Source organism: Sceloporus undulatus, chromosome 3 (assembly GCF_019175285.1).
Source record: "Sceloporus undulatus isolate JIND9_A2432 ecotype Alabama chromosome 3, SceUnd_v1.1, whole genome shotgun sequence".
NCBI classification, from domain to species: Eukaryota; Metazoa; Chordata; class Lepidosauria; order Squamata; family Phrynosomatidae; genus Sceloporus; species Sceloporus undulatus.
This window is the reverse complement of record NC_056524.1, coordinates 169,958,796-169,976,450: the sequence shown is the minus strand read 5'-3', so window position 1 is coordinate 169,976,450 and position 17,655 is coordinate 169,958,796. Positions and strand designations below refer to the sequence as shown.

General features: G+C 39.6%; 1 protein-coding gene across 6 annotated transcripts in view; it reads right to left on the bottom strand.

The window, feature by feature from the left end:
* COL13A1 (collagen type XIII alpha 1 chain) overlaps positions 1–17,655 on the bottom strand; it is a 211,839-nt gene that overhangs the window by 180,559 nt on the left and 13,625 nt on the right. For all 6 annotated transcript variants that reach the window (XM_042458083.1, XM_042458084.1, XM_042458085.1 and 3 more), the window contains exon 2: positions 11,120–11,189. In XM_042458083.1, the coding sequence (XP_042314017.1) occupies positions 11,120–11,189 (70 nt within the window). The remainder of the gene's footprint in view (positions 1–11,119; positions 11,190–17,655) is intronic.

Sequence of the window (17,655 nt, the reverse complement as noted above, 5' to 3'; positions counted from 1 at the left end):
CTTGCTTCTGTGTAGGATTTCTAAAGGGCTTAGCCTCTTCTCTTCCCCCAGCCATGGAGAAACATTTTGGGAAATGTAATGGGCAAAGCAAAGACAAGTGGTGCCCTCTGAGGTATTTAACTTCCACTCTAACTTAGAGCAATGTGTTATAAACATTAGCAGAGACAATACCAGGAGGCCTCTTTAGTCATACATTTTGGGGGCTTCTTTCCCCATTTCTGGATTCCCAAAAGTTTGGATAGTGAAATAGATTGTAAAAGTCAGTCACAGCTTGGCTTTCAGGATGTTGCACAATAGGAATGCCTATGAGGATGCACAGAGGTCCATTTTACATACATAGAGCTCAACAGAAAAGTGGGGAGAAAACTGTTATTTCTGTTAATACAATGAACAGAACTAATATTCCTATATAATTCTGTCAAGTGGTGGGAAACCTACACCACAGACAATCTAGTTTAATGGTAAGTCTTCTTCCCTGGAGTATGCTTTGAATAGTAGTTCTGTGCCCCTACCTAAGGAGCTTATCATTCAGTATTTTAAATCGGTTCCAGCCTCCTGGGCTGGAGCTGGGATGCATACTGAATTGACACCAAACTGCTGGCCACCATCAGCCCAGATCCCAGCTGGGTTCCAGTCGTGCTCTGCCAGCACATTTTAGAAACCAGAAAGTTTTCTGACTTCTAAAAAGTGCTGATGGAGTATGGCTGAGACCCGGACTGATGGCGGCCAGCAATTTGGTGGTGATTTACTGTGTGATAATCCCCACCTCCATCCTGCATCCCGGCTCCAGCCTGTGAGGCTGGAACCGGTTTAAAATGCTGAGCGATAAGTTCCAAAGCCAGTTTGGAACAAAGATTCTTCAAGAGAAGCCATGGAAGTATTAAACTAATACTATTGTCTGAATATATCCACACAAGCCACAGCTATCAGAGAAAGAGAAGGCCTCAGCCTATTCTTTTAAAAACCATCCTCACTAAGAGTTTACAAATAGATTCTTTATCCCATGTGAGCATACTTTTTAAACCATTCCAGTATTCATAGTGGAGAATGTTGATGCAAAAAGCTGGTCTACACATTTATTTTCTCATAGTGTGATATATTTTCTTGGTAATCATCTGTGACATGGACATCTGTGAATTTTAGATGTTGTGAACACTGTTTAACAGGACTGCTTCAGCTGTCAAGCCTCAGGTGATGGTGGTGGTATCCTGTATACTAAATTCATCCAAAGATGAGATTTCATGTAAATTTACAAAACATAGTATGTGTTCAAGATGAGATTATAATTATGTGAGTTAAGATTAACTGAAGTGTTTTATAACACTATATCTTCTGACCAGGCGCAGAAACTCCAGTATAGAGGACCCAGGCACTTTACTACTTGTAATAAAAATAAATGTTATTAGACATGTGATAAAAATAAACACATGTGATGAAAATAAACACATTTATTTTTAAAGTACCTGGAACCAAACCTTTCTTGGCCACCTTTTCCCCTCTTATTAAAGGAAAATACAGATTATGTTCCACAAGATGCCACCCCAAAGAATGAGAAAAGGAGGAGGAGATGAACCTCTTACTATCCTCCAAAGCATACTTGACATGCAGCCCTATCTGTAGAAGATTGTTACATGCCTGAAAGTGACAGTTGTACTTCCTAAGAAACTCCCTTATACTGCGTCAGATCACTTATCCATTTTACTCAATAGTGTCTATATTGACCTTCCATGCCTTCCCAATCCTATCTATAAGATACCAGAGACCAAACATGGGACATTTTATACATAAAAAACATGTTCGGAGCCTCCCTTTCAATAACTAGGGCTGCATCTACACTGCAGAATTGGTTCAGTTTGACTCTGCTTTAACTGTCATGTTTCAATGCTATGGATTTCAGGGATTTGTAGTTTTGTTCAGTATTTAGCCTTCTCTGTCAGAGAACTCTGGCATCACAACAAACTACAAATCACAGAATTCCATAGGACGGGGCCATGACAGTTAAAGTGCATTAATTAAACTTCATCAATTCTGTCAGATAGTTGTGAGAACCTGGGACTGAGAGATAATGAAATCTCTTAGGAGCTTTGCACACTGGTGTCTTTGGCTGAGTTGGGGGTGGAGTCGGGGAGTAGCATCTACATGATGCACACCCTGGCTCCGCCCCCAGGGTGGCATGATGCCGCACGTCGCACTACATGGCACGCAATATCACGGTGCTCCTCTGGCGCTGTGTCCATGCAATGCAGTGCCAAAGGAACACCATAAAGTCACGGCGCTGCAACTATCGCACCCTTTGCAGGCAAAAAAGATGCAAAAAGGAGCTGTGGTGTTAATCTGGCCGTAAAAGGGGTGACCTGCACAGCCCCTTAGTCAGTTCATGGCCAAGGCAGCATTTACACAAGGAACAGCCTGGTGAAGCACAGTTTAGACAATGTTTGCTAATACTGTCTCAAAAGGGTTTTGTTTACTGAATCCCTGTGGTAAAGTTCATTAAGTGTTAACTCATCTTGCTCCGATTCCACAGTAAGTGTCTGGGCATTGTGGGATGCACCAGGTTTAAAGGTTACAATCCTATCTTTTGAAGGCCTACAACCATGCTACCCCGTTAGCCCTTCAATGGATTGAACCAAATGTACCTATTCTCACCTGTCAATGTCCAAAGGACATGAATTTCCCTTCTCAAAGCAAGTCCTGAACATGAATGCCATGTTAGTTGCTTTCCATATATTCCAAGGCAATGAAAAAAATGTTCAGAGAGGAAATAAGGAAGTCATTAGAGCAAGAGATTTCCAAGAACACCTCTAAAATGGGACTGAAGATGTTCCCCAGCAAAACCCTTTAAGAAAAAATTGCTTAACAGATGGTAGAGTCATTTCACCAAGTCTGTGCCAACACCAGGCTCATGTAACAGGCAGCAACAGGGTGGGGTCAGGTTGCTGCTGTCTGGCTGCTCATTATGCAACGTTGCTTGTGTCTTAGTATGAGAAGATGTGTGAGCAATCTCTTTGTGCACCAGAGTTTGGAAGGCTGCATCTACATTGAAGAATGAATGCAGTTTGACACCACTTTAACTACCAGGGTTCAATGCTATGGAATTCTGGGATTTGTACTTTGTCAGAGAGCTCTGGTATGATAACAAACTACAAATCCCATGATTCCATAGGATGAAGCCATTGCAGTTAAAATGGTGTCAAACTACGTTAATTCTGTAGTATGGCAGCTGCCTAAATCAACCAATTGTCCTACATCTGCATTATATTTGCTTATCATTTAATACCTGCTGCTTTTTGCATTCATAACCCATGGCCTCAATCCTATATTTAATTCTTTCCTTTCCTTTTGTTACATTGTACAGTTAGTCCAGCCTCCATAAGACTAGAATCTGACAGAAATAATGCCTTTAGGTGCTGCATACAATTCAAAGAATAAGTAGTGTGCTACTTGAATAAATGGAAAACTCATTTTGCATTTGTCTTGAATCCAGCTGGGCATTCAAAAGTTCAGCTTAAGCTCAATCAGATGAGTAGACAAAGCAAACAACAGCAACAATAACCCCAAAAACTGTTTAAAAAGTGTGCTGTAAACTGTAGTTGTAGCAACAAATGAAAAGAAAAAGGTCAGCAGAAAGTTACAGGGGAAATCAGAAGTCTTCAAGCACAAAAAACTAAAACAAAGTCCCATAATGAAGACACATACCATGGAGGCAGGCAAGTAACTGTTGTCAGCTCCCTTTCAGAAAATTATTCCCTACTTTTAATTAGTTACAGTATGAAATAATGGATACCCAAATGCACTCTTGCAATCAGCAAGCATCTTTTACCCCCCCAAAAGATTTATTCTCATGCATGAAGTTTAGCGAATGGCCTTGAGCAAACTACTAAGGTATGAGGAAAGTATGGCCCTTGGATATCGATGGACTGCAACTCCCCTCATCCATAACTAGCAAAGCCAATGGTGTGGGGTTGTGAGTATTGTACTCTGGTAAAATCCAGATGGCCACACATTCTCCATTCTGCACTTAAAGGTTAATTTAGCTTTCAAATGTACTGTATATCTAAATGGGATACTACATATTTATAGGATCCTTGGAAGCTTGTCACATCACAGGGCCAGTTAGGTCAGGATTGATACAATTGAAACAATGAAATGTCTGCTAAGACTAAGGCTTGAGCTACGTCCATGTACAGCACCCTGAACACTGGGAAGGTGGGACACACTGGCAAGGTGGGACACAAATGTGAATGATGTTTATAAATCTCCTTGTACAGAAAACTAGACCTGAGTTAATTAACATTCCCTGACAGAACATTTAGTGCAAGCACACAGTATACTGAAATGACAGATAGTGTAAGAAGATGAGACTCACTGGTCAATGAGCTACTGGGGTACAGCAGAGAACAACTACAACTCCTCTCTGTGGCTAATGATGAAACTGAATTCAAACTGAAAGGACATTCAGCTGTTGATGTGCTCAGATGTGAAAGAAAAGTCCAAAGCTGCACAATATTACAGGAACATGGAATGTGAGAAGCATGAATCAGGGGAAGCTAGACATAGTAATATAAAAAACGGAATGTATAAAATGCAGTGCTTGGGGTAAGCAAGTTTCTCATTTACAAGAAGTCCTTTTTTGGTATGTGATTAATTTCCTCCTGGACTCCAGCCCCAAATCTTTTAGTTTCTTCTTCTTCTGCCTCTGTAGGTGTAGCAGAAACTTGGATCATCATTATATTGATAGGTCTTCCCTATAGCGATAGGTCTATCACGTTTTATTGATATTATTCAGTCAGACTTTGCATTATATCCTTTGACTGGTACAATGAACAGTACTAATGAGAGTTAGCCAAAGAGTCACTGCTTACTACTGCTTTTGCTCAGTAGCTTCACCACTGGAGCTTCTCCACTGCCTTCTCCATTGGAACTATTGGTTCACTTATGCTAATACAGCTGTTGCTCCCTCAAAGCAGAGGACACATCTTAGTCTGATGTTTCCACTTTCATCACTCCACCTTTGATGACTCTACCTGACTTAGTTCACATATGCATCCAAGAGAAGGGGGAAGCTGATCAGGACTGGGGTGTGTATTTGGAAAAGAAAATGATGCTGGAATAAGTTGAAGGAAACAGGAATACAGGAATATCACATTACAGGTGCATTGACTCAGTCAAGGAAATCACATCTCTGAGTCTGAAAGACTTGAACAGGGTTATTAATAACAGGTTCTTTTGGAAGTTTCTTATTCACAGTCACCATAAGACAAAGCCAACGTGATAGTGCATAACAACAAATGATTTACATCTTCCAGATGCAAATATGAGGCAGAAAGACATATTTATGGTCAGGTTTGTGCTGGATAGCTATTTATCCTTTGCAGTACATTCTAAAACGTATACAACTACAACTGTTGCTATTATAAAGCTTACTTAAGATGTTATTGCAGAAATGGTTCATTCCTTGCTCTTTAAAACAGTTTAAAGCTGCCAGTAATTTTAAGCAAAATGTGTTCCTTAAATGCCTTTTTGTAAGCTTTGTAGTTTATCTAAAAATACTTTATCTGACCATTGATACCTAGCCTACAAGATCTTCTGCCAACCAAACATAATTTTAATGTAGCCTTTAAGTGTATAAGTTAATTCATTGCTTCACTTCCAGTTTTCCAAATCTGGGATGAAAAATACCTGTATAATATCATTTTGATCATGAGATCAGGATGTCATACAAAATGAAGTAACCACCGCTCTCATAAACTTGGATCAAACTATGGGACTTGATAAAGTTCACAATAACATTTACCAGCTATAAAGATGCAAGACAGCAATGGCCAAGACCCCTTCTGCTAAACATTACAGTCCCAGTACAGATACTTCCTGTATAGACTTAAGGTGACCTTTAAACATGCAGTGATCCTACAGAAAAATGTTATTCACAGTGGGTGGCCACACCTATTCTAGAGCATGACAGTTTATTGGTGTCAGCTTCCCCAGCCTAAGGAAATGTAGATTTCCTTATCATGCCTATAAATAACATTAAAACACTATTGTTGTTTCATTCCTGACTATAATATTTTTATCTCCAGTGCTAACAGAACATAGAAAAAACATATTCTCATACACTAATACATCCTCTGTCTGCTTCATTATTGCCAACCTTCCACTGTTTTAAAAAGCACAAAAATATCACTTGCATTTTGGACCATGTTCAGCTACAAAGTAAAAATTATCTTTTCCTGCTTGCTTTAAGGCGTTTACATCCTGCTTTCAGAAATTCTGCAAACCAACCCCTTTTCTTTTTGCCCCTCTGGCTTCCAAGCAGTTTAAATTCAAGAAGATCTATGGCTATGTAGTACAATGACACTTATGATAAACATTTATTTTCAGCAAGGAACATGAGATCTGCTTGTTTATGACCACAAGTGAGAGCTGGATTTAGAAAGACGCATCAGATCATAAGAGTACATTCTAGGTCAGAAGCAACTCAGGCATAGGTTGAAACTGTCTTCCCTTAGTTTAATAGCCACATGGACAAAGCATATTTGAATTCTGCAATATTTCCAAAGCCCCCTGTGCCAAACTCCACTCAGAATCTAGAAAGTGAAAGCAGGCTCCAGAGCCAGAATGATCTTGCAGGCTAAGCAGGGTCAGCCCTGATTAGTACTTAGATGGGAGACTGCCAACAAATGGCAAGTGCTGTATTTCAGAGGAAAGAATTGGCAAACCACCTCTGACTATTCCTTGCCTAAAAATTTTTTATGAAAATCATGGGGTCACCATAAATCAATAGGTGATTTAAAGGCAAATATACACATACTCAGGAATTTTGAAGATGGCACCTGTATCTTTTTAATATTTGGCAAAAATACAACAGGTGCCTGACTAGAAACAAAAAAAGCAAGTCACATATTCATGTACATGTGCCACCCTGTTATTATCACTGGTTTTTGACAGGCCTTCTCAATATGTTGATATATCTTGTCTTGTCAAGAATGAGCAATGTTGTCAATACTCTTCTCCTCCTTTCTTCCCCACACACATAATATGGTTAATTCCTTTTGCAGTTGTTAACAAAGTACACAATACATTATTACAATGGGTGCTTGGTATCCTCTGGAGTTTGATTCCAGCCCCCCCCCCCCCAGGCCCCCATGGATACCAGAATCTCCTAGGTGCTCAAGTAACAGGAGGATGGCACAGGAAAATGGTGTCCCTTATATAAAATGACAAAATCAAGGTTTTATTTGGGGAATTTATATATTTTAAAAATGTTTTCAAGCCATGAATGCTTGAATCTCTGGATAAAGAATCCATAGATATGGGGGGCCACCTGTATATGTATTTGTACAACTTATTGCATTTGTGCTTTTAAAAAGAAATATTAGCATTAGGAGCTTATCGCAAGTACAGTTCGGCTGCAGCCTGGGTCCCAGGTGAGCTCTGGTGGCCATTTTTCCAAGTCGGAAAGCTCCCAGAATCAAAGTAAGGCCCAGAGCTCACCTGGGACTTGGGCTGCAGCTGGGTTGTACTGGTCTGGCAGCTTCGGCAGCAAAATCCTTGCAGTAGGACCTGGCTGCCTCCCGATTTAGGTTTGAATTCAGATGAGGCGAGCAGGGTTATTTAAATGGAGTGATAAGCTCATTAGTCTTCACATGTATTTCTTTTTTAATTTTTTAATTAGATCATACTCCTTTGGCAGAGCTGTTTTATTGTTTTACTTTTGTATAGCACCATATATATCAATGATGCTAGGAGAAGAAGAGGAAGAAGACAAAGAAAAAGAATGCCAGCAGTAGTGAAAGTCAAAATTATACTGTCTCTAACCATGGATATAGTTCTACAATTCAGAAACATGAGGTTTGGATTTCTATTAGTAATTAATCTATGGGCCTGTAAAGACAGGCCAAAATAAAGCATCTTCGGGTCGCTTTGGAGGTATGCTCTTTAAATGACACACACATCTTAAGAGGCCAGAAGCTGTGCCAAAGCCACGCTCCTGTCCTGGAGCGTGGCTTTGGCACAGCTTCTGGTGGGATGCACGCATCATTTAAACATAATACCTTCAAACTGACCTGAAGCAGCTTTATTTTGGCCTGTCTGTAAAGGGCTCTATATCACTCCCTCCACATCCAAATTATTGTTTGTTTTTACTTATATTTGGTCTTGCTTAGGAATTGCAAAATTGATTCCTAGTACTAGCAATAGCATGTTCAGAAAGGGTTGTGCAAAAAGAAAAAAGAAAGAAAGAAAGAAAAGAAAAGAAAAGAAAAAACAACCCTTCCATAATACAGGTTGACTCCAAAATCCAAAATCCAAAATACTCCAAAATCCAGAATTGTTCACATGAGTGGCTGAGAAAGTGACACCTTTGCTTTCTGATCGTTCAGTGTACGCCAATTTTGATTCACACAGAAAATTATTAAGACTATTGTACATAAAATTATCTTCAGGCTGTATGTATAAGGTGTATATGAATCATAAATGAATTTTGTGTTTAGACTTGAGTTTCATCTCCAAGATATCTTATTATGTATATGGAAATATTCCAAAGTAAACAAAAATCCAAAATCCAAAACACTTGTGGTTCCAAGTCTGTCGGGCAAGGTTTTTAAAAAGCCCTACATTGTTCACCTGACCCCAATGTCAGAGCTTGCCACAAGAGGGGGGAGAATGTGGACCCTGCTTCAGATCATTACCATTAAAGGGAAAAAAAACCTCTGATGCTTAAAAGAAGGCGAGCATTTTTAAAATCCATTCAAGCTCACGCTGTCCTAAATCATTTACTGAATTGGGGGTACCCCTTTCATAGAATGATGTATTCTTGAAATGCCACAGACACACAAACACAAGTTCTGGCTCAGAATTATGCGAAAGAATCTGATTCAAAAATGTCATAAAATATTGACTGATATTTCATCAAGGTACATGGCATAAAAAGCTACTCCACAGATGAGAGGCATCCCAAGAGTATTTCAGCAACCAGTGAGATCTTTCTTTTGACAAAAGCCAGTGCAAAAGAAGACAACAACAGGGATCAGGGGATATAATTTTATGAGATGCCTTAGTCTGCTTGTAGAACTTAAAGTATGATGAACATTATGCTTCCACTGACCCAGCGATATACAGACAGACAGCACAATGTCAATCTTGCTGTCTGTTCTTACTCATGCTGTTTATGTTCTAATCTAGAGAGTTTGGTTCGTACACATCCTTCAGAGCAATTATGCAACCAAATGGCTCAACCTCTGTGTGTGGTGTTCCCAGTCCACACACCAGATGTGCGTGCTCTCTCAGGTGTGTATCCATTGTATCAGTGAGATATAATGCAGTGTTTTAACAAACTTGTCAAGAATGCAGAACAGAATAAATAAACTCTCTCAGGGCATGTGGAGATGCCAGCGCAGCTGTTACTGAGGGTGCTGTCTGGTGAGGAAAAGGAATAGCAGCAAATACAATTCTTTCCCCAAGGATCTTTATCAGGACCCATCTTCGGCTACTTTTAAACAAGGTTCAATATTTACTTGTTCTGGTTAACGTTTCCGAATTGGGTTTCCCTCCTCTACATGCTGGTTTGAATTATATTGCTGATATTTATCTAGTTTTAGCTTTCAATTTATATTTTATATTTTTTTTGTTTAGTTTCTATTTGTTGTCCAAAGTCTAAAACATGGATCATATTTAAAGTAATTTAAAGTAAGTATTGATAAATATAAATTATACATTATAACAATAAAGATATACCAGTATCGGTCTCATTTAGTGAAGAAATACATGAATAAATGTTTCTGTCCCATGTGTTGCCTTCAAATTGCCTGCCAACCTATGGCAACTCTGTGAATTTCATTGGGTTTTCTTAGGAGTGCTTAACTACATCTATTAAACAATCTCATATATAAGGATGGAGTCACTAACACATGCATTCTCCGGTATCAGCCCCTCTTGACTGCCCTGAAAATAATGCAAGACTTCCATGTGATCATATTTGGAAGCTTTGAAGGGCTTTTTGAATATAAATACAGACAATGAAAAATATTGTTTTACAGTACTGCTCTGTCCCTGGCCCTTTTCTTCATCCCAAAGAGGGGACAAAATACCATAAGGAAATGTGAGCTAATAGCAGGCAGCAGGCTGACATAAATGGTGTTCATAGTATATAATTTTCTTTTTAAAAACATGGGGCCAGTAGTTAAATCTCCATAATCCCTGGCAGGAGAAGACATTCCACCATCTGCTATTCAACCACCTTTCCCAAACTATGGGTTGTTGTTTTTTACTCTTGCAGGATGGGGGCTAGCAAAGCGAAGGACTGAGATGGGATAGAGATTTGATATAAGCCCCAGTCAAGAGATGCCTGCTTGAAATGTGATGATCTTAGAATTGGGACTCTTCTGTTCAAACTGGGAGAATGTTCACATTGATCCCTATGCCTAGCCCTCTATTTGTCTTTTCAGTTGTTTCTAAAAAAAGAAGTGCTCGAGCATGTTTTCCAATCAAGTGCTAAAGTTTTCTCTTTGAAAACCCATGGATGTCAGTGACATGTATTCATCAGTCCCTAGTGAACATATAATTCAATGTTTAAAGATTCCTCGGATCCAATTAGCACCCAGGTTTCCAATGCTTTCTTGGACATCAAACCCCCTCCCCACCCTGCCATGAATAAAAATGAGACTAGATCATCTCTACCTTCACAAGAGATTATGATGGCACAGCAGTTCAGTCACTTGCATCAAGAGGGTGAAAACAAACCAAAAAGAGCCTTCTAGTTTAAACACTAGATATTTAGGAGCCCTCTTGAAAAACGGAGTATAAATATTTGCAAGTAAATATGTACATTAGGGTCAGGAAAGCTCCATTTATACACACCTCGTTCACACCTATGGTAAATAATCTCTAAGTAAACGTTCCTCAAACCAACAACCAACAAATGCTACTTTTCATAACATCTTCAATGACTCCAGAAGCTGGGTGTTGGGATTTTGATAAAATTTGCAGTCACTTTGCATCCTCTAAAATCATGCTGTCTATCTGTCTTTATGTTATCATTGTTGTTGTCGTCATTATCACCATCATCATAGTATTTGCTGTCATCATCACCACCATTAACATCATCATAATTTCTGTTTCTTACCTGCTGGGCAGTTGCATCGTGGGTGGATATCTCTAGCTTCCCGATGTCTTGACAAGGTGAACTTTAATCTCTATACAATGAACATGAGGGGGGAAAGTCATATTAATAATATGGAAATCTGAACATGAAAGTAGGTATTCACAAGTGACTAGTTACCTTAAAACAAGTCATTTATTTCTCCAGGAATAAAAAATGTAATTACATTTTATCAAGAGTATAACTTAGCAAAAAATAGATTTATTTTCTTTTCTTTGCAGTGTCATTGGCTGGTTATAGACTGCCGCTTTGAGGCGGTCTGCCGCTACCGCCGTTTGTTCCGTAAGGGAGCCGTCGCAGCCACACTGTGCGGCTCCCTTACGGAGCAAAAAAGAAGCTCCAAAATGGAGCTTCTTTCTGTGGCGCCTCTGTGACGTCGCGAGGCGCCAGGGGCGCATTCGCGACGTCACAGGCGCCGCGACACGTTCGGACGCACAGCGTCCGATATGTAAAGATGGCGCTGGCCGTGTGGAACGGCCGGCGCCATATTGTATGGACAGAGTCCGTATTAGACCCAGGGGCGTCTAGAAGAGACGCCCCTTTTTTAAAATGGGACGTCCTGTGGACGTCCCAAGTGCCGGTTTGTAACCGGCCATTGTGATTTTTAGCTGCTTCAGTAGTTTAATACAGTACCAAGCAATATTGTTTCCTAAAAGAGGAGAAAGAATATCACATGGCTTTACATTGTGTTTTGTGCTATATTTTGTATGGTTGCCTCATGTTCTGGTGTGAGTACTCAAGGCAATGATGAGGATGAATGAGCGAAGGGTATGTTTTGTTGCGCGGGCCAGTTATTTGTTGCATTCAGATGTTGAAAACAGGTAACTAAGGAAACAGAAAAGTATTTGCCACCCCACCTCCCTCCAAAACCCTGTGCTTATAATAGCAACTAAAGACTTTGGGGGGCGGGGGGGGCAGGTTTGAAGTAACTGTAACTATTTTTTCCCAAGTAACATTTCCTACGTCTCAGGAAACCTAACCATTTTACACATTAGAATTCAACATTGAACGGAATTCAACTCTGAGGTATGATAAAGAAAAGACATCTGGCCTTGGGTTAAAGACAGACAATAGCCTTCAGTATTAATCTCAATATCTGTTTGACTGAAATCAGGTAGAGCAAATTTTACAGAATTTCTAAATATGATCCCTTCTGTGGAGACTGAAAAGGGCAAACATCTCTTTGTTGGATAAAGGAACTGATTCCCTATTAGAAGCTCCATCATGGAGGACACAATTGTGGAGATTTTGAAGCACATTGTATCTCACATCCTGTAGCAATATAAATAATAGTCACACATTTTGTCATCCTCAATATGTTGTATCACCCCATCATCAAAAATTGTCAATTGCCATGAGATATTTTTTTGCCTCTGAACCAGTGAAATTCTAGCTTTTTTTCATCTGCACAAGCTCTTAATTTGCACTGAATACAGTGTGCTTTGTGCAATAAAATAAAATAAAATAAAAATCTACAATGCATTCACAAAATTGGGCTTATAATGTGAAAAATAATCAAAAATGAGCAAAACGTGTAGTCATCTTACTGAGTTAGGAGGGGGAAAATGGAATTTTTAATTCTAATTTTGTTGGCACTTTTTGTTGGCACTAAGTTTGTTGACACTATTTTGCCAAAACAAAATAAGCAAAGGTTTACATTCCTATCCTAGGGTTTTCCCCTCCCCTGCATGACTACCAGAAATGAATGAAGTGGCAGGGGCAGGTTCAAAATGTGAGTGGCTGACGTTTCCAAACAATTTCCAAAGGCAGTCCCACATAGAGTGTGTCACAGTAATTCAAATGGGATGTAATCAAGCATGTGGCACTGTAGCCAGCTCTGATTTGTCAAGGAGCGGACACAGCTGGTGCACTAGTTTTAACCAGTGCAAGTGCACTCCTGGCCACAGCCAAACCTAAGCATACAGGCTAAGATCAAATTCCATGAATATATGAAAACTGCAAACTTGAGATTTCAGAGAAAGTAACTCCATTCAGCATAGGCTGAATATTTTTTTCCCTGATCTGCCTTGCGAATGACCAGGAACATCTCTGTCTTGCCTAGATTAATGGTCACTTTATTCACCCTCATCCAGTGCATTACTAACAGCAGACGCTGGTTTATTAGAGAAACTCCTAACACCACCAAAATATTGTATGGAGAGAGGTATTCAAGAACTCTTTCACACTACACAATTATATCATTACGATTCCACTTAAACTGCTCCTACAAATCTGGGATTTGTAGTTTGATGAAGCATTAGAGCTCTCTGCCTGAAAATTCTAAATGCCCTAAACTGCAAATCCCTAAATTCCATAGGATAGAACTGCAGCAGTTAAAGTGGAACCATAACGCTCTGACTGTGTGCTGTGAAAGGCCCCTGTGTGAATTTCCACCCAATTTCAGGGTATTTTCTATGAAACAGAAGCCAAAGTATCCAAACTCATAGAAGGGTTTTAAGGATGGATGAGATAATGAGCATCCTGAATACAGTACCGTACTTTTGGAATTTTTAATAACAAAGGTAGAAATATAACTCTCCACAGGAGTTCTGTTTTGAAAACATGTTTCCAAACATAATTCATAGGGGAATGTGTGTGTGTGTGTGTGTGTGTGTAGATGAAACTATTTAGCACATCTGTAAGCAAAAATATTTAGGGCATTTGGATTTTAAGCTAAAATCCTATATATAAAAAAAATAGCTTGGAATGATAAATGTGTCAGCGATTCTCCCTTCCCCTTCATAACCTCTGTTTATAGCTTTGGATATTATCGGGGCCAGGTTAGAGTTATGAGAGACAGTATGGAAAACTAGCCTCGATAGGTGTGTTTTCCAAGTCCATCAAGTCAGTTGCTGGGCTGAAACCTGAAGTAAAGGCTGGAACTGCTGTTTTTACTAGGCAAGACTAGTTAGACTTCAAATGTTTTTGTGAGGTTTAGCTAATCCAGAGGAGTCATACTTCTTTCCAATCATAGCAGCTAATGTTGCACAGTTCTGTCCCATTCTTAAACTTCTGAAGGGTGGGCACAACCATACAAAGTAGGCTGCTGGGCTAGATCTTGGGCTTAGACCATGAAGTGCTTTGACATTTGTATCTCTGATAAATACAACTGAAATTATATGTGTGTATACACATGTGCAACAAAATGTAAAATACAAATACATTTTTCTTCTATGAATGTTCCAGTCTGCATCACTGTCTGAATGTTTATCTCAAGACTACAGCCAATGAAACATTCTAATTCTGTATCATGGATATTTTCAACCTTGTGTATAAAATTTCAGCCAGGGCCATAAATAGGATGTGCATCCTTCAGTGTGATATGAAACCTGGTCAATGTCTCCTTTTATACTACTAAGTGTTAATTTAAACATCTTACCACAGGAGTTTGCCATCTCAGTAAGGCTGCTCCATTAACAACCTGATGGGTACTATATGTCATTTCTTCTAGTGAGTTCAGGAATGAGGCCATGCAATATGATTTGCATGGTCAAAAGGTCTCTGTGACAGCTCATCTCCTAACAAGGGGAAACTAACCCTCTGCACTTGGAATTGAGATCTTTGATGTCCTGTTTATAGTACTAGAATATGGCAAATGCAGACAGAACAGTTACTCATAATGGGAGGATAAAAAAAAAAGATATTAAAAAGTGCCAGTTTTCAGCTTGTGGCTTTGGCCAATCAGAGTTGGGCCCTCAGGATATACAGGATTTATTGGCTCTTCTGTTGAGTCACATTCTACTTCACTGAGAAAGGAAACACACAGCTTCTGCTCTAGAGCGCTAAAGACAATTGTAGAATCATTCAAGTGTGATATAACGGACCATCTTAAGAAACAGACAGTGCAATTGTATACGCAGAAGTAAGTCCCACTATGAGTTTAGTAAGGCTTTCTCTCTGGACATGAGTATTGAATTGCAGGATTAATATCTCAGAACATATCTCTGGGGATGGAATCATCAACATCATTGTCGTTATCGTCGTCGTCGTCATCATCATCATCATCATCAATCCTGTCTTTTCCCCCAGATCAGGATTCAAAGCAGCTTATAAGAATTTTAAAAAGACATTGTTAAAAAGCCATAATATATGGAAATACTATTATGTACTGGAGTCATAACATGAGGGGAAAAACCCTACCCTCACGTTGGGTTCTACCAATTTAAAAAAAAAAACCTTCTGGGGGAAAGCCTTGGACCATGGAGTGTGAGTCTTTGGAGGAAGATTTGTTTTTTTAATTGGTGGAAACCTAACATGTGGGAAGGGGTTTGACTCCAGTATAGTTCAAGATGAACTTCATAAATTTAAAGTTCATATAGTTAAGAAGAACTTCATCAAAACTAAGGCGCTTTACAGACCGCTCAAAAGGGTGGTCTGCCGACGCCGGTGTTTGCTGCGTCAGGGAACCACAGTGGACAAACCGCACGATTCCCTGATGCAGCAAAAAGAACTCGCAAAAAGTAGGTTCTTTTTGCGGTGCGGAAATGATGCCGCAAAGTGCCAGTGGCACACTTGCGGCGTTATTTCCATGTTGTGACGTGGGGATGCTAAGCGTACGCTATGTCAAAATGGCAGTGCCCATGTAGAATGGGTGCCGCCATTTTGTACGTGCTCGGTGTGTACTAGGGTTAGGGGCATCCAGAAAGGATGCCCCTTTCTAACCCTAGTACGTGCCGAGCACGTACTTTTTGGCGGTCTGGAACCCACCATAGATACTGATTTTGATACTTTTTTATACTCCCTTCAGTGGTGTCCATTTAAAGTTGTGAACATTACAGGCTGGGACAGGAAAATAAGTATCATAAAGGTGATTTGACAAAGTTTATCATGGACATAGGTTTGAGGGAACATCAAGATAGATCTACCATTTTCAGGGTCTCCACTAGAAAGCAGACTATAGATTGTATACACAGTTGGCCCAAGGTATCCACTGGGGTTTAGTTCCAGGACACCCCATAGATAACAAAATCCGTGGATGCTCAAGTCCCATTAAAAACAATGGTGTAGTGAAATGGTGTCCTTTATGTAAAATAGCAAAACAATGTTTTTTTGTTGTTGCTGTTTTGAATTTATATCTTTTTGGAATATTTTCAAGGCATGGTTGGTTGCATCCATAGATACAGAATTCATGGATATGGAGGGCCAGCTGCATCATTAACAGAAGAAAGATTCAGTTATTGAATACTGGTGGAGCTAACAGCTTTTTCTGGTTCAGAAACCCCAATGGTCTGCTCTCTTGTATTTTTCTCTCTTTGCTCTCAGCTTTATCTTTCTCTTTGAGCTATATGGAGAGTTTTGGGCTCTGAAGAGAGAAGTAATACTGGAACTGTCTAAAAGACCTGTGAAGAAACAAATCTCTTTGGCCTACTTCTAACCTTCTCTAGGATAGGTTCAAAACATCTAGTCTGCAGATGATATTATAGGATATCACATTTTACAGTCAAAATAACCATGAAATGTGTACCGTCAGTGATGGTGCTGGACAACAAATGGAGATTATGTGGGAAGGCAACCACCCATCATCGCTGCAGAGAGAGCACAGGTAACAGTGGGGATTTGGGGAAAAATATGGGGCCAGAATACTCTGTGGGAAACCTGGAATATTCTAGCTAGTTAAGACATGCCCGCAGAGAAAAGTAAAGAAGTGAAATGACAGGGAGGTTGAGCAAAAGGCCTTACAGAAAACGTCGGTCTTAAAGAGGAATTTGAATAAGAAGGAAGGGTAATATAACACAGGTGTTCTTGGGGGTAGTTCCAAGTATATGAAGTGATATGGAAAAACATGGGTGTTCTGAGGAGAGTAGCTGAGGGAGGTGGAGCAAAGGACATATCCAGACAAAAGATATGTCTGGAGTTAAATGTGAACAGTTGTGGGGAAAGGTTGGTAGAGTTTTGAAGGAGTCCATGCTGGACTTTGGTGTGGACAAGAAGTCTGGGGGTTCGGTTCAGGACCCCCCCCCCCATGGATGCAGAAAAAATGCAAATAATCATGTCCCATATTGTTAAATGGTATCAACATGAATGTGCGGCCTCAGTGTGTCTACATTCATGTGATCACCTTTTAATAATGTAGGGCATGACAATCCTCAAATGACTGAATTCACAGATCCAAAGTCCACATAGCTAAAGGGGCAATTGCACATTAAAGAAGATACTAGTGGAAGATAAAGACATGTTAGAAACACATACAGATTATTTAGTCACTCAGAATTTCAGGTCATCTGTTGAGACTGCAGTCTTTTGTATTCTCAAATGGAATGCATTTAAAATCCAAATCACATCTTTAATGTTATGGAACAGATTTCCCTTCAGGGTAAAACTATGCTTGTGTACGTACATAACAGAAAGCAATATCCCATTGTTTGATAGGCATCCCCCAAATTTCTTCAGCAAAAAAAACAAACAAACAACCTTTTAAGAAACCATTTACTAAAAATAATAAATGGAGTTGGAGTTCTTTAATATATAGCCAAATTGCCTTTGTCCAAGTATGCACAGAT